The sequence below is a fragment of the Macrotis lagotis genome, chromosome 1 (genome assembly GCF_037893015.1).
Source record: "Macrotis lagotis isolate mMagLag1 chromosome 1, bilby.v1.9.chrom.fasta, whole genome shotgun sequence".
NCBI classification, from domain to species: domain Eukaryota; kingdom Metazoa; phylum Chordata; class Mammalia; order Peramelemorphia; family Peramelidae; genus Macrotis; species Macrotis lagotis.
Genome location: NC_133658.1, coordinates 683,537,284 through 683,563,073, shown reverse-complemented (window position 1 = coordinate 683,563,073; position 25,790 = coordinate 683,537,284). Strand labels below are relative to the sequence as shown.

The 25,790-nt window shown below is 34.7% G+C and overlaps 1 protein-coding gene across 2 annotated transcripts; it reads left to right on the top strand.

The window, feature by feature from the left end:
• Nucleotides 1–2,662: 2,662 nt before the first annotated feature.
• On the top strand, nucleotides 2,663–22,584 carry RBM45 (RNA binding motif protein 45). 2 transcript variants are annotated; one of them, XM_074215626.1, is made up of 10 exons: nucleotides 2,663–3,137; nucleotides 7,088–7,210; nucleotides 7,585–7,711; nucleotides 8,646–8,768; nucleotides 10,394–10,573; nucleotides 17,337–17,466; nucleotides 17,686–17,779; nucleotides 18,052–18,215; nucleotides 19,072–19,272; nucleotides 22,333–22,584. In XM_074215626.1, the coding sequence occupies exons 1-9, from the start codon at nucleotides 2,838–2,840 to the stop codon at nucleotides 19,262–19,264; spliced, it is 1,434 nt and encodes a 477-aa protein (XP_074071727.1). In that variant the 5' UTR covers nucleotides 2,663–2,837; the 3' UTR covers nucleotides 19,265–19,272; nucleotides 22,333–22,584. The 2 variants fall into 2 exon arrangements, with proteins under 2 accessions (XP_074071727.1, XP_074071728.1); XM_074215627.1 differs by having other exon boundaries at nucleotides 2,664–3,137; nucleotides 10,397–10,573.
• The last annotated feature ends 3,206 nt before the right edge of the window (nucleotides 22,585–25,790 follow it).

Genomic DNA, 25,790 nt, shown 5'->3' with positions numbered 1-25,790 from the left:
GGAGGTGAGAAGAAGTAGAAAGGAAGGAGGCTCAAGGATCCATCCCTATTACTGTATGATCTCATTGACCATGAGTGAAGAATTTATCTTCAGAGACAAATGCAGCAATAATCACCCAAGTATAGAGTAAGGTATTTAAAAGATACCAACAGTTCTGGCCATGGGGGGGGGGGGGGGGGGGGGGCTTGACCCCTAACAATCTGAAGACCAATACAGAATGTTTATGCATTTTCTAGTTCTCTAGGCTCCCAATGCAGGTCCAATAACTTTCACATGGATGATAGGACCTTAGCAAATTGAGAGTGTGTGGGACAAATGCCACTTCACTGAATTTCAGAGATCTCTCAAGGTATGAAGAGAAAGCTTTATTCATTTCTTGAGGAACTGGCCCAGTCAATTAGAGACTGAGGCAAAGGAAGAAGATCCAAGAATTATTTTTATCCTAACAGAACCCCCGCCCCCCCACTGACCCATTCTCTTTAGTTAAGAATGTGGCCTTTACAATCTAAACCCCTAAGCTAATTTAAATAACCCAATCAGAGATATCAGTCTCCTTCCAGAAGACTCTGTAGATAAGGAACAAAAGTCAGTTTGCTCTTTACATTCTGGATTTGAAGAGGGGTAGAAGAGATACAGTTCAAATCTATACTATTCTACAGAAGAAATCTCAGACTTTATCCCACTCAAGAGTATTGACACATCTGGGCCATTACACATTTTTAATAGTCTCCCAGTTTTGTTACATGTTTTGAAAGCCTTATATATTCAGTGGGTGTTTATATATTGCAGACTTCATTAGAAATAAAGATTCTGGGGCAGCTAGGTGACACAGCAGATAGAACACCACTCCTAGAGTCAGTTGGACCTGAGTTCAAATCCAGCCTCAGACACTTAATACTTAGCTGTGTGATCTTAGGCAAGTCACTTAGCCCCATTGCCTAGCAAAAAAAGAAAAAGAAAAAAAAAGAATTGTGGGTGGGAAAATGGCAAAATAAGGCAGGAACCTACCTGGTTCCCCCTTATTTTCCCAAAAATATGATATATGGAACTATGAATTGTATAATTTTACATATTTATCTATAAATATTTATCTATGTCAGAAGTTGGCCTTCTCTAGTGTGAGACTGGTAAGAAGAGAGGGTAACAGGTAACTAGCAATTATATATATATATATATATATATAGAGAGAGAGAGAGAGAGAGAGAGAGAGAATTCTGAAATTATTTAGTGACAATATAAGGCAGAACAAGTCTGCTCTGTAATTGAATTGACTTGCATTAATAATGACAAATACTTACTGTGGTTAGTTAAATAATCTATCACTCTTCAGATGCATGGAAATCTCCATAAGCAAAAGTTTGTTTGGTTTATTCATGTATAGATATGCTTCAATACATTCATGATCTCATTCATGTGAACTCATTTGTGGCTGCTCAAACTGTCAATCAGGTGATCATTTTTTAAGTATTAAATTTGAGACACTATTCTAGTTCCTGGGGATCGAGGTATATTAGTATATTTTTAAAAATTTAAGTTCAACTAGAAACCTTAAGAAATAATAATTTTCTAAGAAAGAAAAGGAATGCTTTTGAGATTTTCCTTTTAGGAGAAGGGTTAAAACAAAAGCTAAGGCTTTTCTTAGGGAAATGAATTGAATGATAACCAAATTTAACTCTGGTCTAAATGAGATCATTCCCCCACAACCCCTTCCACCTGGCCTCTCTTTGTATTCAGAGTTAAGGTGTGCCTTGAGGGGAGTAAACTCTTGAATTCTTGAGGGAAAAGGGGTTTCTCCAGGGGAAAAAAAGTTGATCAATACCTAAAACTGAATTTTATATTAAGATCTTTTCATAATGTGCCAACCACTGTGGTAAATGTTGGGATTACAAAGAATGGCAAAAGAGAATCCCTGCCCTAGATTCTCTAATGAGGGGAGACAATAAATAAAAAGAAATTGAATAGGAGTGCCCAGGGTGAGGGCATCACGAACTATAGGTAGGAAATTAGGAGATGGATCCCCTCCTTAAAATGAAGGATCTGAGAAGCAGTCTTTAACATCCACCCTCTATGCTCTTCTTTTATTTTTTTAATATTTATTTATTCTCTTTTTGTACAAGTAATGTTTTTTTTATATATTAATAAAATATTCTTGTTTAAGAGTAAACTCTATGCTATTCAATCAGAGGTAGGTAGGGGCCTCCCAAAGGCAAGAATTATTAATATGATCATGCAGAATGATGAGTTTCTATAGAGTGTGATTAGGCCAAGGAGTATAGCCAGGTGGTAAATGGTCATGAATTTGAAGAGTATACTAGGACTGAAACATTAGCTAGAGAGATAATGAAAAAGAAGAAAGGAAATAAGTGTTTATTCAGTACCTATACTTTAGGGTTTGTTTTTTTAGGTTTTTTCAAAGGCAAATGGGGTTAAGTGGATTGGGAAGGCCACAAAGGTAGGTAATTATTAAGTGTGGGATTTGAACAGAGGAGAGGAGAGGGGAGGAGAGGGGAGGGGAGGGGAGGGGAGGGGAGGGGAGGGGAGGGGAGGGGAGGGGAGGGGAGAGGCCGCCCCAGCCCGAGGGTCTCCCCGCTCCTCCCGCGCCGTCCGCACACTCCTCCTCCCGGCCTCCAGGGGGCGCTGCCCGGGCCGCTCCCGGAAGCCGCTCCGGAGAGCCGCGGCTGCGGCCACAACGGCCGGCCCCGGAGCCTGGTCTTTCCGGAGGCCCCGGGCCGAGGCGAGCCCAGGACGGCGGCCACCCGGCGGGGCGGAGAGCAACGGCCACGGCGGGGACCACGGAGCCCGAAAGGGACTGGTGCCCGGGGGGCCTGTGGGGCGCCATGGACGAGGCCGGCAGCTGCGGCAGCGGAGGCGGCTTCCGCCCCGGGGTGGACAGCCTGGACGAGCCGCCCAACAGCCGCATCTTCCTGGTGATCAGCAAGTACACGCCCGAGTCGGTGCTGCGGGAGCGCTTCGCGCCCTTCGGGGAGATCCAGGACATCTGGGTGGTGCGCGACAAGCACACCAAGGAGTCCAAGGGCATCGCCTTCGTCAAGTTCGCCCGCAGCTCGCAGGCCTGCCGGGCCATGGAGGAGATGCACGGCCAGTGCCTCAGCCCCAGCGACTCCAAGCCCATCAAGGTGCGCGCCCCGGGGAGCGGGGAGGGGGAGGGGGCACGGCCGGGCCGGGGTCCGCTGGGGGGGCTGCCCCGCCGCGCTCCCGCAGGTGACCCGGGCCCGGCTCTGCCTCCCCGGGGGCCCCGAGCCCAGCAGCACTTCGGTGACACTCTCATTCACGAGTAAATCTAATTAATTGTGACACACACACACACACACACACACACACACCCCTCTTTCTCAGTCCCCTGCCTCTTGACAGTTTTGTGCATGGAAATGATGGCCTGCTGCTATAATTTTTTCCATAAATTGCAAATTTAACACATAGTGTATTATGGAAATAACAGTCAAATCATGATTCATTTTTTTAGCCCTAAGGTTAGACAACTTCTTGGTACCTGAGCTCTTCCCCCCCTATTTTGGAGGGGGGAGGGAGAATTCCAAAGCGATCGTCCTGATTTCCATGGTTCTGGAATCTTGAGTTGTTTACTTAACTCCTCTGAAAAAAAAAGGGGAGTCAGTCAGGGAAACATGGCAGCTCTATAGAAAGCTTACTTTATAACAGAATGGCTCCGAATTATCGTCAGATAGATACGGTATTAACTTTGGTTTCATCAATTCTGACAGCCGCGACTTTGTCCAGGCCAAACTTTCCCAGTTTCCAGTGCTCTTCTCATAAATTCACCTTTTGAAAAATTGAAAATGCTGAAATCCAACCTTTACCAATTTTGCAGAAACTTCTACACCTAGTAGCAAGCAAGCATTGTGCTAAATGCTGTAGATACAAAGAAAGATAATAATTTGCATCTAGAGGTATTATTCATTCTAATAAAAGAGAAAAACACAAATGTTGAAATGTTTTTATGTGTGTGTGTGTGATCTAAAATGGGAAAGATTTATATATACAATATATTTGTATTAAATCAAAAGTTTTCCAAATTAAATATATTTTCTTTTCCTACTCTCCAGGATCCTCTATTTTTTTTTTTAGTTTTTGCAAGGCAATGGGGTTAAGTGGCATTATTAAGTGTCTGAGGCTGGATTTGAACTCAGGTACTCCTGACTCCAGGGCCGGCACTTTATCCACTATGCCACTTAGCCGCCCCTTTATTTTTTTTAAGAAAGATTTCATTTAAGTTATACAGTCCCCCCCCCATTCTTGCCTCCCACCCCCCACAGAAAAACATTCTGTTAGTCTTTACATTGTTTCCATGGTATACATTGATCTCAGTTGAATGTGATGAGAGAGAAATCATATCCTTAAGGAAGAAAAATAATAAAGTATAAGAGATAGCAAAATTACATAATAAGATAACAGGTTTTTTTTTCTAAATTGAAGGTAATAGTTTTTGGTCTTTGTTCAAACTCCTCCCCAATTCTTCATCTGGATACAGATGATATTCTCCATATCAGTTAGCCCAAAATTGTCCCTGGTTGTTGCACTGATGGAACGAGCAAGTCCATCAAGGTTGAACATCACCCCCATGTTGCTGTTAGAGTGTACAGTGTTTTTCTAATTCTGCTCATCTCACTCAGCATCAGTTCATGCAAATCCTTCCATGCTTCCCTGACTTCCCATCCCTCCTGGTTTCTAATAGAATAATAGTGTTCCATGACACACATATACCAGAGTTTTTAAGCCATTTCCTCAATTGAAGGACATTCATTTAATTTCCAATTCTTTGCCATCACAAACAGAGCTGCTATGAATATTTTTGTACAAGTGATGTTTTTACCCTTGTTCCTCATCTCTTCAGGGTATAGACCCAGTAGTGGCATTGCTGGATCAAAGGGTATGCACATTTTTGTTGCCCTTTGGGCATAATTCCATATTGCTCTCCAGAAAGGTTGGATGAGTTCACAGCTCCACCAACAATGTATTAGTGTCCCAAATTTCCCACATCCCTTCCAACATTGACAGGATCCTCTATTTTTGACATTTTCATTTTGAATCTTACATATAGTAATAAAAATGTGTATCAGACTATCAGTCAGTCTGAATTAAACTAAGATTGTCCTAAAAAAGCAAATAGAGAGTTTTTATAGTATTTCTAGAATAGTCCTTTTTAATATCCATCAGAACATTTGGCATTCTGGTAAAACCTATTTGCCCTTTCTCAAAATAATGCTTTTAAATGCATTAAATGTAAAATCTTTAAGAACCCCTAGCCTGACCTTTGGTGTCCTTCACATACCTATTCCTCTCTCCCAAAAACAGGAGCCTGAAATCCCATTGGACTAGGTGAGTAGAAGTAAGCAGGTCAGTTCTAGGGTAGAAAAAACAAATTTAGGATCAGTCCATTAGAGGTTCAAACAATGGATTGTAGAGTTCCAGACTGAATTATCTCTATGTCACTTGGGGAAACAAAAGTTAGACCTTTAGAGTAGAAATAAAAGCCAGTTGTGAAGGAAGCTGGAACACTCTAGCCTCTCTAAGTTTGTCCTTAAGGAGAAGCAAGGAGACTAGTGAGTTAAGAGATGCTGGACATGAGGTCCAGTTTTTGATGTGCTTAGGTCACCAGATGAAATTATCAACCTAGGACTAATATTTGGAAAACAGGAACTCAGTAAAGTATTTCTTGGACATAAACTATGTGCAAAGTACTATGTTAAATTCTGAAGAAGGTACAAAGAAAATTAGAACTTTCCATGTCATTGGAGTTTACAATTAACAGCAGTTCTGTTCACTTGAAACATATAGTGCTTTGTAGCATATATTTTTCATTTGTTCCCCAAACAACCCAAACCACATAGGTGCCTTTGAATTTCTTCTTTACAATTACAGAAGCTAAAACCTAGGGTAATACCTAGACTTAAGTTCAGTGCTCTTTCTACAATAGACACTAAGCTGCATTTTCTAGGATGATCATACATGTTTCCTTGATGATATCTTTTTACTTCTCTTTAATTACTTATTTGTGATAATAGTGTTGTAATTTGCTTATGCTTATCTTGCATTATTAGACATGGAATTCTATTAAAAAACTTAGCATGTATTGGTATTACTGGTTGTTCTAGACATCTGTCAAATTAAAAATTAGGAGCTTAAGAGCATTGTTGATAATAAGTTTAAATTTTATAAAACTTTAAAACTAGCTGTCTTACTGAACACCACTACAATCTGATGAGTATATATGCATATATATATTGTGTCTGACTGTCACTTATTTAGTTGATGAAAATACCTAGAAAGAGTGGCAACAGAAAATAAAAATCTATAAATGCTGTTTCCAATGATGATTTTATTAGTTTCTAATTGATTATGAGAACCTACTAAATTTCATCTCATTAATCAAATCATGTCAGTACTTCAGAGATTTGTGTTTTCACTGATATGTATATTCCTTTCATTAATATAAAAGCATAATCCCTTTTTGACTTCGTATATGATAATACTAATAGTTTATATAATGCTTTAAGGTTTGCAAAATGTTTTACATATGATATCTCAATTGATCCTCTCAGCAGTCCTATCAAGTAGATCATTTTAAATATTATTTTCATTTTATATATGAGGAAACTGGGTGAGAGAAGGTAAGTGACTGGCTTAGGGTCATATATATCTAGAAGGATGTTTTAGGCAGAATTTGAACCCAAGTCTCCTTGACTCTTAAGTCTACTGTTTTCCCTGTCTACTATACAAAATTCATCACCCTGTGTCCAGACTATTTATCAGTCAGTCAGTCTGAATTAAACTGAGATTGTCCTAAAAAAGCAAATAGCCTTTATAGTATTTCTAGAACAGTCCTTTTTAATATCCATCAGAACATACATTCTAGTGGTCTTACCTTTAAGAAAGGTTGCCTCCACACCATAAGGAAGCATCAAATTAGTACACTGGTGGATGATGTACTACTTTAGTATATATTTTGAACTGTAGAACTTTAGTAGAAGAAATAATAATCATAAAAGCACTAGGGATTTAGAAAAGGCCATGGACTAGTTTTTAATATTTAATTCAATCTATCTCTTAGGTTTTCATTGCCCAGGCAAGATCATCTGGGAGCCACCGAGATGTTGAAGATGAAGAACTTACAAGAATCTTTGTTATGATACCAAAATCTTACACAGAAGAAGATTTAAGGGATAAATTTAAGGTACTGATATTTTTAGTCAGAAGGCGTCTTTAATAAAATCATTTTCTAAAATTTGCTTATTATATTAATATTCCAGAATAGATGTTGTTAAAAATATTGTAGGAAATATTCTAAATCTTTTTATAGTCTTCATATAACATGTTATTAGTGGTAATAATATTACTAATAGTTAGAATAATATAATTTGTATTATTTCCCAGTCTTTCCTAGTGCATCATGGCTATAATAATATAGTTATGAACTCTTTAATTTCCATATCTGACCAAGCAACTGGCATGATTACATTTCAGTCTTAATTTTTCCGAAGGCCTAAGCCATTGTTGATAAAGTTGTAGTTTGCACTTTGTATGTACTGTTTTTTTTTTATCTTTTAGGTCTATGGAGACATTGAATATTGCAGCATTATTAAGAATAAAACCACTGGAGAAAGTAAAGGTTTGGGCTATGTAAGATATTTAAAACCATCACAAGCTGCCCAGGCCATAGAAAATTGTGACCGAAGTAAGAATGTATTTGATTTTTAAAGTTATTTTGAAGATCTATCATGTATGTTGAAAAACAATTCTCAATTCTAGTTTCATTTCTAATTTGACCTTAATCTAAGCCATTGAGTTTTAGATATGTAGAGCCCCAAGATGGACTTTTTTCAGGCCAATCTAATAACACTTTTGTTTGACAACAGTGTTTTAAAAGTAAAACTGTCAGAATAACCATTGTGATAGATAAGATGATAAAAGCATTTACTCATTTTACAAAGTATTTATTTATATAGATAAACAAGTCAGGGTTTTGTGGACTTGGAAGAATCAGGCTATTTTATTTCTTTGTATTAAAGACCTATGTCTTTGAACATAGTGTTCATAAGTAAATTGTATTTGCTAGTGTCTAGTTCCAAACTAGCTCAGCATTTAAGTAAAAGAATACCACCACCACCACCCAAAGCATAGCTAAGTATGCATAATCAAGCACAAATTAGGAGTCTTGTAAGGAAAAATTACTACACAAACAGTAAAGTTCTGTGAAAATGTGAGGTAGTTGTTTCTAGTTATTAAATAATTAGATAATGTAGTGAGAGGTGGCAGGTATATAACCTTTAATTCTATTCCTGATATTAACATAAGCTAATGGTTGATGGAATCTTATGGTCAGTTAAATCTGATTTTGATCCTGACTCTAATATATGCCCACTTTCCTTTGAGTGCTACTGGTAACTCAAATAATACTGTTACAACAAATAAAGTTGGCAATGATTTGTCAGTTTGCATCAGTGAAGAGAATTTTCATGTCAGGAGTTCCCTAATATCAGAACTTGAGACCAACAAGAGAAAAACACACACACACACACACACACACACACACACACACACACACACACACACACACAGAACAGATACCATTTATGTGAAACTGAAAATGTGTGAGCTATCTCTTTCAGGTTTTAGAGCAATCTTGGCTGAACCTAAAAACAAAGCATCTGAATCTTCTGAACAAGATTATTATAGTAGTATGAGGCAGGAAGCATTGTCACATGAGCATAGAGTAAATATGTTTCCTTATGGTAAGTAGAACTCTTTTTTTATGATAATATGTGTGTGATCTCACCTTTAAAAAAATTTTATGAACAATTATTCAACAAATAAAAATGGTATAGGATGGGCAAGTAGTTGTGATCTCCATCCTAGGATGTAATACCCACATTATGATGAAATCATAAATTCTTTGGAATTTTTGAATGTGTAAATAATCTCTCAATCTGAGTGGTGAATAGAAGTTAAAAGTAAAGTTTTTTTAAAAATTTATTATGAACCTAGCGATTGTCAAACATTTCAAACCACAGGAACCAAAACAGGCAATTGTATATGAAACTATGATTTTTAAGTATTCTTTAAATTTAACAAAGTAATGACAAAATTGCCTTCTTTGTGTTCCGTTCTAAATTTATTTCTTTAGTGTATTTTAAAACTATTTTACTATTTCCTTATTTTCTTTTTTGATATCATTATCCACTAAATCACCCTCCCATATAACCAATATAGTTAGAACACATCAGCAATACGCTGACCATATCTGAAAATGTATGTCTCATTCTGTACCTATAGTGCATCAAGAGACATGCATCATCTTTAAAGTTGTTTTTCCTTTACATTTTCTTTACATTTTCTGTGGTCGTTCATATAAATTGTTTTATTTCTGCCTGCATTAGCTAATACAAATCCTTGCTATGACAACCCAAAAAATGCTGTTGCAAAATATCTTTGTGTCTGTGAGTCTATTCCCATATATATATATATAAGAATTTCCACTCCACAGTTTAGTTACTCTTTGGACATGGTTTCACAGTAGTTGGACAAATTCAGTATTCTAATTCTCCAATAATTGCAATTTTTATTTAAAAATTTATTAAAATTTATTAAAATTTTTATTAAAAAATTTATTAAAAAGGAAAGTTTTAGAAACAGCTCTTATAGATGATTAAGGTAATTTTTATATTATAGAACTTATTTTCAAACTATGATAAAGTCATTCTCTTAACCATACATGAGTTATTTGATTGCTACACAATCATTTTTCTGCTATGCTTTTGGGCTAACGACTTCTGCTTCTACCTTGCTGGCTCGGGCAACATCATAACCACACTTACCTGCTCCTTGATACCCTCAACATAATGGAGGAAATCTGACTGTCTTGAACATTTGCTTCATGAATATACTGTCTTTGAATTTGAATCAGAAAAAGCTAATTGGAGGATAGGTGGAAGAGTGGCTAGTGAGAGTAAGAATTCTGAATCCCCAGAAGTTTGAGGAATATATTTTCCCAACTGAAATTCATGGCAGAATATGAGGTTTTCTAAGCTAAACTTAGGTCTTACTGAATAAAGTAAACATAATTTCTGCTTATATTTCTCTGTGTAGTGAGGAACTTTCTGTCTTTTATTGCTCTTCTTACTGAAACAAGAGAACAAACCTAGAGGTGTTCCAAACAATTGAAATCATTTTTATATTTTCATATTTTAAATTCTTTCAATGGCTTTTAAGGCTCATGTAAATTCCATGTGAGCAGTCACTACCTTTATTTAAAAGGTCTATCATTCCACTTTTAATCACTTGTACCTAAAACTTTAAGTATGTTTTAATTTAATAAGTACACAGAAATTTGATGACTTAATTTGTTATTTTGTTGGAGAAGAGCAGCCAGAACTTCCCTCTTTTGAAAAGAATGATATCCGAGGCCAGGAGACCATCTCCAAACGTTTGTCAGTGGTATCACGAGTTCCTTTCACACAAGAGCAGCTCTACAGCATTTTTGATATAGTCCCAGGCCTGGAATATTGTGAAGTTCAACGAGATCCTTACTCTAACTATGGTAAAAATAACTTCTAATTTTCTTTCTAAATGGAGCTCTTATTCTTTTTAAAAATAACTTTATATAATTGTTCCTTTCATGATTAATTTTTTTCAATGACCACATGACAGGATTGAGAGTTTCTCAGATGTTCACTTCTCTTATTTGATCTTGATTTTGTAATTTTTGATCTTTGATCTTAATTCCCTGTAAAAGAAGCTTCTTTATGTTGTCATCCTTAGCAAACAAGAACTATATAAGGGGTGGCTAGGTGGTGCAGTGGATAGAGCACTGGCCCTGGAGTCAGGAGTACTTGAGTTCAAATCCAGCCTCAGACACTTAATAATTACCTAGCTGTGTGGCCTTGGGCAAGCCACTTAACCCCATTTGCCTTGCAAAAAGCTAAAAAAAAAAGTAAAAAAAACCAAGAATTATAAATCTTATTCCATATAGTAAGTTTAAAAAGAATTACATAAATGTTATTAAACAGAACTTGCTTTATTTGTAACTATGGAATAAAAATATCTTAATGCCTAATTTCTATATATTCCTTCCTAATTGAAGGTAGTCAGGTGAACCCTGGGCCAAATTGTAGTGTCTGAAAAGTTTGTCTTAGTTCCTAGCTTCTAACCCTTGCCAGCTTCTTCTCCCTATTTCTCCCATTTTTCTTCTTGTGGATTATTTCAGATCCTATTGTCTCCCTAGTCTCTTTATTCTCTTGCTGAATCAAAACAGGAAGAGATCTTGGAAGTTTTTTGGACTTTTTGAATCTCTCTTTATAGTCTGATTGGAATTAAATCATACTGGATTTTTACTTTAGCAGGCATTTGCCTTTTAGATATTTGCCAGTGATTATCTGATTGTAGAATGATTTCCTTAAACAAGGGGAAAAGAATATTGAATATTCTTTCAGTTCTGAGGTAACACTGATCTTGTGCTTTTATGGTGACAGATCAGATAGGCATGGCCCATGTTTACCCTGCCTACCACTACCTTCTTTCCATATACAAGCTATCTTTGATCTAAGTCTGCTAGAGGTGTACAAAGAATTGCTAGAGTTTGAATTTGTATTCCTTTTTCATTGATTTTTTTTTCCAGGGCCTAATATCCCTACCATAAAAGAAGAAAAGTAAGCTTGTAGGTATAGAAACCTTCTCTGCTCTGACTGACTACAAATTAGATCACATATTTAAACCTTAGCACAATTTCCATTCTCTTTTCCCTTTCCCCCACAATTTCTAATTTAAGTTTTCTGACATTTGATGTTTTTAATAAGGAAATCATGTTTTTTCCCCTTCATCACAATAGAGCAACAATAATAATAATGATAATAACTAGTAATAATATTACTATATTATGGTTTGCAGAGTACTTAACATATGTCTTACTTGATTCTCTTAACAGTCCCATAAGCAGGTACTGTAAATGGTTCTGTTCCCACTTTACAGATGAGGAAACTAACACTCAGAGATAATAAGTGGCTTTCCCATACTAATATGTATCAACAGTTACATTTGAACTCATATCAAGTCCAGCTCTTTTCCACTGTGCTACATTACTGCTTTATCCCATATGAATCCCTTTACCTCCTGTGTTTCTGACAAAATTTACCACTGAAATATAGCCTTTTCATTAACAGTTATTGCAATATATTTAGAATTCTGTTATAACTATCTTAACAGAACATCAAAATTTCTGTTTTAGGCTAAATGTAAGGAAAAACTTCTTAACAATTAGAACTATCCAAAAATGGAATAGGCTGCTTCAGGAGGTGGTAGGTTTCCTCATTGGAGGTCTTCAAGTAAAGGCTAGATGACCATTTGTTAGGTATGTTGTAGATGGGATTCTTTTTCAGCTATGTTTGATCTAGGTGATTATTGGCATCCTTTCCAATTTGAATTTCATTGAAATGGTGATTTATTCCTAGATGATAGAAAAGAAAATATTACAGGAGTTTCTTCCTCTAATATATGAACATAGTCTTCTCAAAAAAAGAGAAAGGAGAATGGTAACTACTAATTGAATACTAACTCGGTTGATAAAATAAAAATGGGGATGACCTAGGTGAAAGCAATCATGTCATTCTAGAATTTGTCATAGCTGAGGAGACAAATAAATGCCAAGCACAGTTGGTCATTATATCTGGACTTCCAAAACAGAGAGTAAGATGGATGTTATGCCATTACCAGAGATTGTGAAAGGGAAAGTTATTCAAGAGATAGAATACTCACAAAGACAAAAAACTGGTAATATGATTCTGGCTGAGCCTGATAAAGAAAAGAAGAAGCCTTTAAAGTAACTACTTTAGTTTTACAGGGGACTCTCTGATGAAGCTGGAGAAAGGTATATAGCCAAAAAATAAAAATAACAAAAGAGAAGCACATACTTCTGACAGTAGTATTAGAAAGGCTAAAGTGAACCAATTGAGAAGGGGGAAAAAGTTAAGAACAAGAAGGGATTTTTTTTAAAAGGTATGTTCAGTACAAAGGGAAGATGATATATGCTGTGTGATGTCAACCATCACTAGATAAAAAGTGAGCAATTCAATACATTTCATGAACAGTTTCCTTGGGTGAGAAATATGATCCTTATACCAGAAAGAGTAGGATAAATAAGATAAAAGAGAATGAAAGACTAGAGACTAGAGCATACAGCAATTTTGAACTCAAATCTTCCAACCTGGACAAATTGTTCCATAATATTAATGTATTTTGTAATAATCAATCATTTTATGAGTATTGTCTTATTTGATTCTCATAACATCCTGTTGTAAGGTATGCAATGCAAATAAAAAGAGTGGAACTTGAGGATGAGTTGCTGAAAAAGCATTTTTGACCTTGAACCTAAACCTTCAAATTGAGACTGTACTTCATTGTGCTACCTTGACCTGTAGCTGGGAGCACTACACTGCTAGCTATTGCCTCTGAGAAACTATGTAAGAAGGGGAACTTCCCAGAAGACATTTGCCTTGATTTTCAAAAATTAGAAGAAAATGGAATTTGTAAGCCCCAGGCCAATATTCCTGACATCCAGGAAAGATAATTTATGAGCATCTTAGGGGAGCAAAAATTTCTTTTCTTTTACTAAACAGTGTCATTTTTTATAGGATACTAGATTGACAGAGCAGAATAGTACAGACATTTTTCTGAATGTGAACAAGATATTTGGCAAATCTTATGATATGCTTGTGGACAAGATGGAAAAATAGAGCATAAATAAATATGTAGTTCAGTGTGACTGCTCACAGTGGTATTTTATAAAATAAACAGTCATGGTGGAATTCTGACTTTCCTTTAGGGCTCATTACTGGTGGTATTGATTCTTCGCTGAATTCCCCTACTTTCCCCACTTGATATACTTTCTCCTAACTCAGATCACTTTGTATTTACTTATTCGTACACATATTGTGTCACTCCAGTGGAATGTGAATGCATAGTGTGGTACATAAGTGCCCATGAATGTTTGTTGATTTGAAATGTAGATGAGTAAATATGGTATAGTAAAAAGAGCATTGGACTTGAAGGCAGACCTAGATTCAAATTCCATCACTGTCACTAGCCAATTATGAAGAAGTTCTTTTCCTGCTGAACTTTGGTTTCTTCATCTGCAAAATGGAAATATATGCACTATCAACCTCAGATGGTTATTGTGAGAAAAATGCTTTGTAAAACAAAATACTATAAAATGTGAACTATTGAGTGCTCTTTAAGAAGAGAAATCATTATGCAAAAACCTAATCTTATGCAGATAAAATATGATTTTAAATAGTTATTTTTAACAAAATAATTTAATATAACTATCCTTAAAATAGCTAATTCTAAGTATGCTTAGAATAAACTCCAAAACCTGATTTTATTGTTAATTTTTTAGGAATGTTATTTACTAACATTAGACAAAGTGACTTATAACTACTTTAGCTTCTCATTTATTTTTGTAAACTTGTCTTATACCAGGACTAATATTTCCTCTAAGTTTATTCTTGTCATGAACAAAAAGCCATGCTAAATGTTCAACAAACTAGAATGAATGAGCATATATAGACAGTTTAATTGATAGCTTATGGAAGGAAGCAGCTCTGCTTTCAACCCAAACTTCCAAAAGCAGATGCTTTTTACTGGATAGGATTCATTCAGGATACTGTTGGGCCAGAGAGGGCTTTTCCAAGATTAGATTCAAAAGAAGAGCTACACATTTCCCTGGACTGATGGCATGAAGAAATCCCAATCCAATTTGCTTGATACCATTGGAGCTAAAAGAAACCTTTGATAGATTTGGTCTTTTTTTTTCCTTAATAAAGAAATTGAAAAACAGATATTTGTTACTTGCTTGAAGACAAACAAATGAGTTAGCAGAATCAGGAGCTGATTTTTCTCTCTGATTTTCCCGATTCTTTTTTACAATATTGGTTTAACCAATCTACAGAAACCATAAAGTCTAGAACCTGTACTATAAGCTAAAGGAAACTGATGGTTTCTTTAAAATAGTGGAAAGATTGACTCTTCAGTAGAGTCAGCAGAAAGTTCAAGTAGATATCTTATTTCTCTGCCCTTATTGCTACCATTCACATTCCAGTTTCAAAGATGTCTCAGTTACAATGAGAGCTGAAAACTACACTGATGAAAAGTATAATTAAAAGCAAGAATTAAAAGGCCACATTTATGTTTGGAGGAAACAGCTAGGCCTTGAGATGTGGCTATGATTTCTATATCATAGTATATTAGGGAAAGGTTTAGGGGATAGAGTGTAGCTTACCAGTGCAAAAAACTGTTTTGCGACTTCTAAGATACAAAAATATCCAAAACTAAATGGGACCCACGTAGTTATCCTTCCTACATCCAAGTTGTCCAAAGTATAATCCTGGAGATCATTTGACCTAGTAAAATCTTATGAAATGCATCTCTATCTTGGAACCTTGAAGTTCTTTGAGTTCTATATACCTTAGAGTGTATTATATTGCTTTATTCCTAATACCTATCCTCTGTTAGTTCTGTTGAATGATAGACATTATATAATCAAGATTGGGTGATTTGGTGGGTACAGTGCTGGATTTCTAAGTCAGAAAAACCAGAGTTCAAATCCTGTCTCAGATGCTTAAAGAGTTATGGGACCCTGGGCATCTTGTTTAACTGCTCTTAGGTTCTATTTCCTCATTAGTGAAATAGAGATAAGAATAGCACCAGTTACCCCAAAGGTTTTTTATGAGGACCCATAAGATACTTATATGATGCATTAGATTCATAAGATTATATCTATTACTTAGATCGAGAAGGGACTTGAGAACTATTAGGTCCAGCCCTCTCATTTTCTGTATGAGAAAACAAACTGATAAATGTTAAATGATTTGTCTGGACTCAATTAGTAGGTATCAAGTAGATTTTGAGCTCAAGTCTTCATGACACAAAGTCCAGAACTCTGTCTGCAACCTTATGTAGCAAACTTCAAGTATAAATTTAGTATGAAGACAGGGGAAATAGTGAGCCAGTGGTATTGGGTGGCCATTTTAAAGCATGTGGGCTGTGAGGAAAGTTATAAGGACAAAGTGAGGAAAGGGTTCTGCGACCTTAGCAAATAAAACTAGAACAGTATCAAAAAATGTTTAAAATTTTTGTGAAGGACTAGCACTATACACTTTCAACTTCTCAAATACTAAATATGAAACATAGCCCTCCATTTTGAAAGCAGGACCCAAGAGAGAGGAGGGTTCCATAACCATATATATCCATGTTAAATCCTTGCAAACCTAGAGATGAGCTTTTCTTGTCCACCAAGATCCAGCTTCATAGAGTAGAAAGTTGCCTTTGTCCCTAGACCTGCTGCTTGACCCCTATCAGAAACTTTCTTTCCTTCAAGTTGATGAGAGGCTAGGTGAGGCTTCATACAAGTGGCTGAATTGACAGGCAAACTAAAAGTGTGTGTGGCGATATTCGGGGTTTTTACACAGCTAAGTTTTATTAACTTATTATTTTTATAACCAATATTACATTTTCATCTCTCTTGCTCTTGCTCTCTCTCTCTCTTGATCATTCTCCCTTTTTTTGATCAATCCTTAGGAAGCATAATTTGCAATTTCTGATTCTTACATTCCCTCCCTCCAAAAAACCATTTGCAAAAGTGAACTGCTCTTCCATATAATTTTAAATGTATATTAAATTTAACATAGTAACAAAATCATGTTACTTGTCTAGTTCTCTTTCTGAGCTTTCTTCTTTGTATTTTCTAAAATGTTTCATTGATTTTTTCTTTATTTAAACATAAACTTTGCTACCCACCCTTCCCCCCCCAACAGCTCTTTCCTTCCCCTTTCAATCAAAATAGAGGGTAACTGCCTCTTTCAAATTTGTTATTCCTAATTAGTTGCTGTTTTTTTTTAGTTTTTGCAAGGCAAATGGGGTTAAGCGGCTTGCCCAAGGCCACAGAGCTAGGTAATTATTAAGTGTCTGAGGTCGGATTTGAACCCAGGTACTCCTGACTCCAGGGCTGGTGCTTTATCCACTGCACCACCTAGGCGCCCCCTCCTAATTAGTTTTTATCCTTAATTATGGAAGAATACTAAACCTTATTGGTGAAAAGTCATGGTAAACTTCATGCAAGCAAACTGACAGAATGAAGCCATTTGCAACCAATTAGGCTTTTCCCTTTGTAAGTATCAATAAAATGAAAAATATTAATCTATGATATTCTAGATAACATGATGGATCTGTTCAGCAAGGACAACTTTTTAACAACTATATCTTTTAACAAATTTTTTATTTAAGTTTTCTGTATATTTTCTACTTTATTGAAGGTCATGGAGTGGTTCAGTATTTTAATGTAGCATCAGCTATATATGCTAAATACAAACTGCATGGATTTCAGTACCCTCCTGGAAATCGGATAGGTGTCTCATTCCTTGATGATGGAAGCAATGGAACAGAGTAAGTAGTATTCAATATAAGTCTGAGACAGAATTTTGAAAGGGAAAATTCAAGAGAAAATAGGGGAAAAAATTTAACATATATAAATATCTCAGGTATAACTATTTCATAGTAAAATAAATGGTACTGCTAACTAATCATATGATTACAATTTCTTTAATAATGTTGAGTGACTAAATAGTATGAGTAGTTGACAAGAATCAATTGTTATATCTTCAGCCTCCTTAGAAAAATGGCAACCCAGATGGTCGCTGCACAACTTGCATCTATGGTGTGGAATAACCCTGGGCAACAACAATTTCTGGCATCTTTGGTAAGTAACTGTGCAACATTGTTCTTTGTTTCTTTCTTTGCACATCAAGAAAGTAGAAGAAAATTATTTTACAGGTCAACTTGACTTGCGTTACATTGTTACCTTTTAAAGAGAGTTAGCAGAGTTGTAACCCAAACAACACTGAAAGCAGTAGAGACATCACAAAATATGGGTAAATCTTTAGCAGCATCTCTTTTTATTAAAAATCCTCTCTGACTGAAATCACAAACTTCCAGTTCACTGTCATTTTCTCATTATGCACTTCTCAACAGCAATTTGGAGGAAGTTCTGGGTCTCAGTTGCCTCAAATTCAAACAGATATTGTGCTTCCATCATGTAAAAAGAAAGCCCCGCCTGAAACTGCTGTGAAGGAAAGGCTTTTTATTGTGTTTAATCCTCATCCCTTACCTTTGGACATATTGGAAGATATATTCTGGTAAGACTTCAATTCCACAGGGTCATGATCTATAATAAATTAGGGTTGAACACGAAAATTTTAAGTAAGCTCACAGTCTTGAAAATTCCCCATTTTTATAACAATATATCAAATACAGCTATTTCTTCTAAAAACCTTTCCATCTGCCTTTTTGTCTATTCCCTTCCTATATTTTGATCATTTTCTTTCATCACATTTCCTTACAGAATTAACTTTTCTTTTGTTTCTCAGTTGTATATAGAGTGGTCTTTAAAAACCCTAGGAGTAGAAATAATTGACTAGTACTTTGGGTGAACCTATACTTTTTTTCTCTTGTAACTTTTTAAATTCTATATGTATAATTAATTGTATAATTATAATGTATAATTAATTTGACAGGTGATTATTGAGTACTTCCTGTGCTAAATGCAGTGATGGGCACTTGGAGGACACAAAAGAAGCTTGTAAAACCGCCCCTGTCCTTAAGGAAGGAGCTTACAGTCTCAGTGGGAAAACCCAACAAAATCATGCTTAACTCTATGAGATTTGCTAAATTAGGTGCTAACAGAAGACATTTTTTAATGATTTCTGTGTTTTGACCTTTGATATTTAGGAAAATTTTTCAAGGGCACTTTTGAGGTACCTTGGTGATTTAATTGTGTGGGCTTTTGGTGTTAATCCTTTCTTTTCTTTTCAGCTGCCATCAAGAATGAATTAAGATTTATAAAAGGTTTAGAAAGGAGCCATACAAAAGATCAGGTTGCTGAAATGTAACATAAGTATTTAACATTCATTTAAACTAATTAGAGTAATTGTAGGCTCCTTTTGCAACAGCTTTATTTATGTGTTTCACTTAAAATAGCTTGTTTTGTTTCAGTCGTTTTGGGAATCTGATTGAAGTCTACCTTGTATCAGGAAAAAATGTGGGGTATGCCAAGTATGCAGATAGAACAAGTGCTAATGATGCCATAACTACTTTACATGGGAAAATTTTGAATGGCGTCAGACTTAAAGTTATGTTGGCAGATTCACCCAGAGAAGAATCTAACAAAAGGCAAAGAACGTATTGACCATACAGGTATGTACTTTGTATTCTGTGCCTAAATACTGACTAAATAGTATAACAAAAATGATACGTGTTAGCACTTTTAATTATGAACTTTGTTTTTAGGGATTTAGAAGTTGGCATTTAAAAAAACACTTCAGGCTGAAATTTGGCTGAAAAAGCCACAGTCCTGGCTAATAATCTTGACAGTACATTTCTTTAAAAAAAAAAAAAAACTTTGTAAAAAAACTTTAAAAAAGTATCCTGGCTTGATACCTTTTGCCCTTCTGTAACTCAAAAACAAATTCAATTTAGAAAATTAGACCTAAGCATATTGTTTTATTTGTGTGTATTTTTAATAAAAAACTTACGATTAAAACTTGACCTTTTTCTTTTGTGCTTACATAAACTTTGTTTCTGAAAAAATTTAATACACAGAATTTGTGTCCTTGCTTATTAAATGAGATAGAACTGTTAAAGCAATTTGTTTCTCATTAATAAGATACCTAAAAATAAGACTGGATAATAATATTTTGAAATAATTCATTTAACACTGGTACCAAAAAGAGTATAGGTGTATATGTGGTCCTAGCTTTATACCTTCATCTTTCAAAACTTCCTATGTGCCTGCTCCTGTGAAAGGCAACCAAGTGTACATTAAAAAACTGCAATGCAATTGACTGACTCTAATAGGTATAAAAGAGTTCTTAGATGAATACTTAAGACAGAAGTTGCCCTTGACAACTTACAAAAGTTATTTGTCTTTAAATATTCTATGTATCAGAAAAGGAAAATTGAGTTTTATTCACAGTGAACTATTATTTTTGGCCATTAATAATGGAGATTAATTTTTAATCTCATTGTGTGTGAATGGGTGTGTCACTAACATTCCGGAATGTGTGAAAGCTTTTTGGTTTTAAGACAGATCTTTGACAGCTTTGCCTCTTTTTTTTTGTTTGTTTACCCAAACAATGGACTTTACAACTATTTAGCTATAGAGTAGATTGAGAACTCACTGTCCTCATAACTCACATGGAGACATTTTACAAATCACTACTCCATTCCTCGCCATGTCCTGTGTTTGCTGGTGCAATAACAGCATTATAGTAAGTACTTTGAATCCAATTCGAAGTCACCAATTTAAGACTAGGTGCTTTAAGCTACCTTTTATTTTTAATCAATTATAAGGGAAAACATGATTCCAAGAATTATTCTAGCTAGGTCCAGATTTGAAATATATTCTGTTTTGAGCCAAGTAATTATTTTTAAAATGAGAACAGTTAACAAAGTGAGCAGTATCTGTTTTGCTAATTATGGCCTATCACCTTTGTTTGAGGGCCATTTTCACATTTTGCTCAATGACAGAAATTAGAGACACTATGGTATAACAATGTTTTAACATTTTTGTCTTTTGAGATCTTAAATGTTAGGCAAAAATGAATTGTTTAAATGATGTTAATCCTTAATTTCAAAAATATTCTCAAAATACCATGCCAGTGTTATTTTTAAGAACAAAATTTCAAGGACAGTTCTTTTTAAGTTTGTTATGACTTTATAATAGATTATTTTTGTAATGGTATGTAAAATGTATTGCCTTTAGTTATAAATATTTTAATATGTTTAAAATTGGTTTCTACTTAAGACCCATTGACATTTAAAAAAATAAGAATATAAAAAACCTGACTTCACAGTTTAAAAAGGCAAATATTTTTAATATCTCTATAAAAAGAAAAAATTTGATTTAGCTTTAAATTAATTTTTTTTTAAATTTTGTTTGTGGCTCAATTTTTTCTCCCCTATTGTGTTTCTAATGGAAAAGAACGGAGTCAATTGAAACTCCCATCTCTCATCCAGAAACCATTTAGTAAAAATGATAGGAGTTACAAGTGATCAGAGGACTCAGTTACTAAGATGTACTGTTGCTAAAGATGTAATAACATGCCTTTTTGTGGTGGCCAAGCTCAGCCTAAAGTTATAAGTTTTGATGCTATTTTCTGCTCTTAAGAATAAGTTAGATTCATTTCTTGCCTTAGAAGTATTTTATATTCTTCAAGATGAGCTATCATAAAACAAGCTTTTTACTTTCCCCATTACTGAAGTTTTGCACACATCTAAGGCAAGGACATAGTCATTATAGGATTGATTGAAATTGTAGTTATTTGAATGGGAGAACTTTGGTGAGGATTTATTCTTGTTTTTGCAGCATGTACCCTAGCTTCATCAGCCAAAAGGTGATTTTTTAAAAATAACCTTTTAACTGCTGGGTCCTTTATCATGGACATCTCAAAGGAAATCTTAACCTTTCTGGGCTCATGAAAGATTTTGTCCCAATTAGAAGTACAATAAAACTATATGAAAGCATTTCTCAATTCTCTTAAAGTGTTTTCATTTCCTTACTTAATCTAAAGAAGGCACGGGCAGACATAAATAATAAATAAGAGATAAATAAGCTCATTTTTAATGGGACATCTTTAGCATTAAGTAAGTTACTCTAAGGAAATAAGAGCAGCATTATCCTATGTTAATTCAGCATCTGGTTTATTAATTTTTTTAAAGCAGTTGATCATTTTAAGGGGAGGAGAACACCTAACACAAAAGTCAACTTCTCTCTGCTACAGGAAAATGGAAGTCTTGTCTATATTTAAGACTACGCACTTAAATAACAGAAATTAACACTTTCTTAGAGCATTTCACTTGGAAATACGAAACTGCTCTTAAATTTTTCCTTTATACATATTGAATGAAGAGTTCGTAAAACTTTTGTTGGGCATTCAGGATTTCTGTCTGTTTTGAAATACAATGAAAGAATCCATTTTTCTTTTGAACCTGACCATCTAAAATATTACTGAACTTTGAATCTGTAGTAATCCACAGCCTTCTCCCTTCAGAAATTCAGTACCCTGCTCTTGTTTATTACCTTTCTGACCTCTCACTTTGGCTTCACTTGTTTGGGTTCCATCTAGTTTTCAGGTAAGCAGATAAACAGATCCATTAAAATACAGTTACATTTAGGTAATGATAGGAATACTAAATAAATGAGCTGTTTGCCTTTCAGGTGATGATTTTCATACTTGTGTTGTGTTCTTTCTACAGAACAGATACTAAATATTGACATAACCCTCAGCTGACTGACTGAAAAATGTGACTGGACGCACTCCCTGTGGACAGTTGACAGCTTTTTTGTATAATTTGCTAGTTTGTGTACATTGTCTTGTTGGGGGGAGCAGAGTTTGCAGACATGTATTTTAAATCCACCCATTAATGCTAAAAGTAATATAGTAGTTGTTTGAAGAGAAATGTGTTTGTTATGTTTAGAAGAAATAAAGGTTTCTTTGTTTCACTAAATCATGCCTTATTAATGTGGAAATTATAATGAATGGAAAAAAATAAAGGAGACAATAGAGTTTAACAGAATAATGATTCTGTGGTCACAGAAAAATAGTTGCCTGCTCAAGGACTTTAAATTGACTTTGAGAACAGGAACCCAAAATATGTAATATGTAATCAACAGAAATATCTCTATTCTGAATTTTTAAGACCTTTAGAGGATTTTTTACTATTTATATGAAGTTATTTTGTTTATACACTAATTGCACCAACAGTGTTTTTGAGAACTGAGCTTTTCAGAATTAAACTTTTTTTAAATGAATCTAATACATTAAGGGGCATAGATGCCACTTAGTCATCTCATTACACTGCAAAGTCTTGAATTAAATTAGGATTAGTGAAATGTTTGATCAACAAATGTAAAGAATACTTCATATCTGAAGAAAAAAATCTATTTTAATATGGTTTTAGGACTATTTAAAGAAAAAAATGCTATTATCTTTTGAGGCTCATCTGCCTCACCCTCTCTAAACCAATACCTGGTCAGATAGATGTGATACTTTATTATGAACCAAAATGGTTTGCAATAATAATGGTTATTAGAATACATAGCCAAAGGAGATGGAAGGCCATTTGTATATATATTTTTCACACATGCCTGTTCTTGTCTTATCTTTACTGTGTCTCAGTGCTTTACCTAAGAAAATAGCTGTTTTAAGGTTCTCCTCAGCTTTCTCACAGGAGTGGTAGCTTTGCCATGGCAGGTTCTACCATCCTTGAAAGGCTATGTGTGGTCCCACACTGAGTTTGCTCAGGTCCCACACCTATCTAAGAATGGAGAGTCATCCTTGTGAATGAATCAAAAAAAAAAAGACTAGGTAATCCTGAAACAGAAAAGGATTATTTAATAGACTCTTTTAATACCAACAGTACTTTTCTCTGTTCATCCCTTATTATATACATATATTTAGTTTTTGTAAAGAGATGTATAAACTTTTTAAGAGAACTCAATATTACAGAATAAAATATAATAAATATAGTGCTTTAAGGTTTAGAAGGTATTTTGTTCATAACTCTGGCATTAGTTTTGGTTTTGGTTCTTTGATTTCATTGATACAGGCAACTTCCCTGTGAGAAATTCTTTCCACTAAGGCTAATTGACTACTATTTAGTCATTGATGAGACAGTCAGTATGTGTCAGTCAGAAAGGGGACTTGTACCAAGATTAGCTTGTAATCCATTATGTGACTGCTTATTTCATGAGTTATAAATGTTGTAATATCCCCCTTTTCACAGATCAGAAAACTAAGGCTCAGGAAAGTCAAATGACTTCCCTGTGATTACACAGTAAGTGTCAAGAACTAGGAACACTTTACTACTCCTGTCTTCTGGCTGTAAGTCAAGGGCTCTTTGTCATACCATGCTCCCTCCAGTTAGGCCATATCTTCTTACAAATTGACGAATACTCAAATATTTAAGGACAGCCTACCTACTTTGGGCTTTTATTAAAGTTCATGTGTGATGTTTTAATATATATTTAAATGTTGATTAATACATAATTGTGTTATTTAGAAAGGTCTATTTTAGAATTTAGAAAGCTTCCTTAGAAGGTATTTGTTCAAAAGAACCACTTGCTTTTTTCTTTTAGTCATTATAAGATATTTCTTCATGAAGAAACCTGAAATTGAAAAAGGCAGCAGTCTTTTAGACTGATATACTTGAGTAGATCCACACCAATACAAAAAAAATGACTTTTCTAAAAATCTTGATGTGTTTTTAGAAAAAAAAACCGTTTTTAGGGGCGGCTAGGTGGTACAGTGGATAGAGCACAGGCCCTGGAGTCAGGAGTACCTGAGTTCAAATGCCACCTCAGACACTTATTACCTAGCTGTGTGGCCTTGGGCAAGCCACTTAACCCCATTTGCCTTGCAAAAACCTAAAAAAAAAAGTTTTTCTTTAGTCACTTCTAAAAGTATTTACAAAAAGACTATACAATATTATACTGTTTCTGAAAACTTTTAGGGTATTCCCTTACATAATTTTTTCATCTTCCTACTTTATCACCTGACTATGTCTCACCCCAAGCAAGATATGTGTTTATCATTGTTCATTGTTTTCAGTTGTGTTTGACTCTTCATGACTTCATTAGGGTTTTCTTGAGAAAGATATTGAAGCCATTTACTTCTCCAGTTCATTTTACGAGATGAGGAAACTGAAGCTAACAGGGTTAAGTGACTTGCCCAGAGTCACACAGCTACTAAGAGTCTGAATCCAAATTTGAACTTAGTTCTTCCTGACCCCAGAATCTATCCATTGGGTAACTTCCTTTCATTTTTTATGGATAGAGTATATTGAAAAAAATTGAACTGCTGATTGATATTAGATACTTCAGCAGTGGATTAATGTGGTGAAGTAAACCTTTAATAGAGTAATAAAGACTGTGAAGGAAATGTCTCTTTAAATGCATTAACCCTTGAATAATTGCTTTTCCTTATTATTTATTCATCAGTTTACACCTTTCAGAAAGTAATCCTAAGAAAAATAGGTCCTCAAAAGGAACTGTTGTCAATATCCATATGCAACATCTACTAGAACAAATATTATGTGCAAACGACAACCTTTTAATGGAGTACTTTATGAATAACTATTGAACAAACAGTAAGCATCCATTACTAGGCAATTTTTTAGTTGTATTTGATAAATAGATATAGCAAGATTATTGCTATAGAAAAATGAGAGTAAAAAATTGGCTAACGATTTAAATTTGTTCAAATTGTTATTTTTTCTGAAATCCATTGAACTTATAGAAATAGAATTTTCAGGGGATTTTTTGGTTCAGATTAAAAGTAAAGATTTTTCTGGGCTCAGATTTTACTGATTTAAAGATTCAAAGCAGTTTTTAATTCGGTGTTTTAAGACAACATTGAATTTTATGTTTAGTTGCAGATTATTCCAAGATAAGAGGATTATAGACCATTTCTTAGCATGCTTCTAGCTGTGTATTTATATTTCATAGCATATTTTCAGTACTGCATTGCCTCCATGGATATTTCAAAAGGTAAGCTGTTAGGGAAAAAAAAGAAACCAGTTTGCTTATTTGTTTTTAATTAGATTTAATTATTTTAGCATCATTTAGAATTTCCCACTTCAAAATATTTGTCTACTCCAAAAAACATATTACTAAGTTTTTTTGTAAACACCAGCTTTTGTAAATTTTTATATTT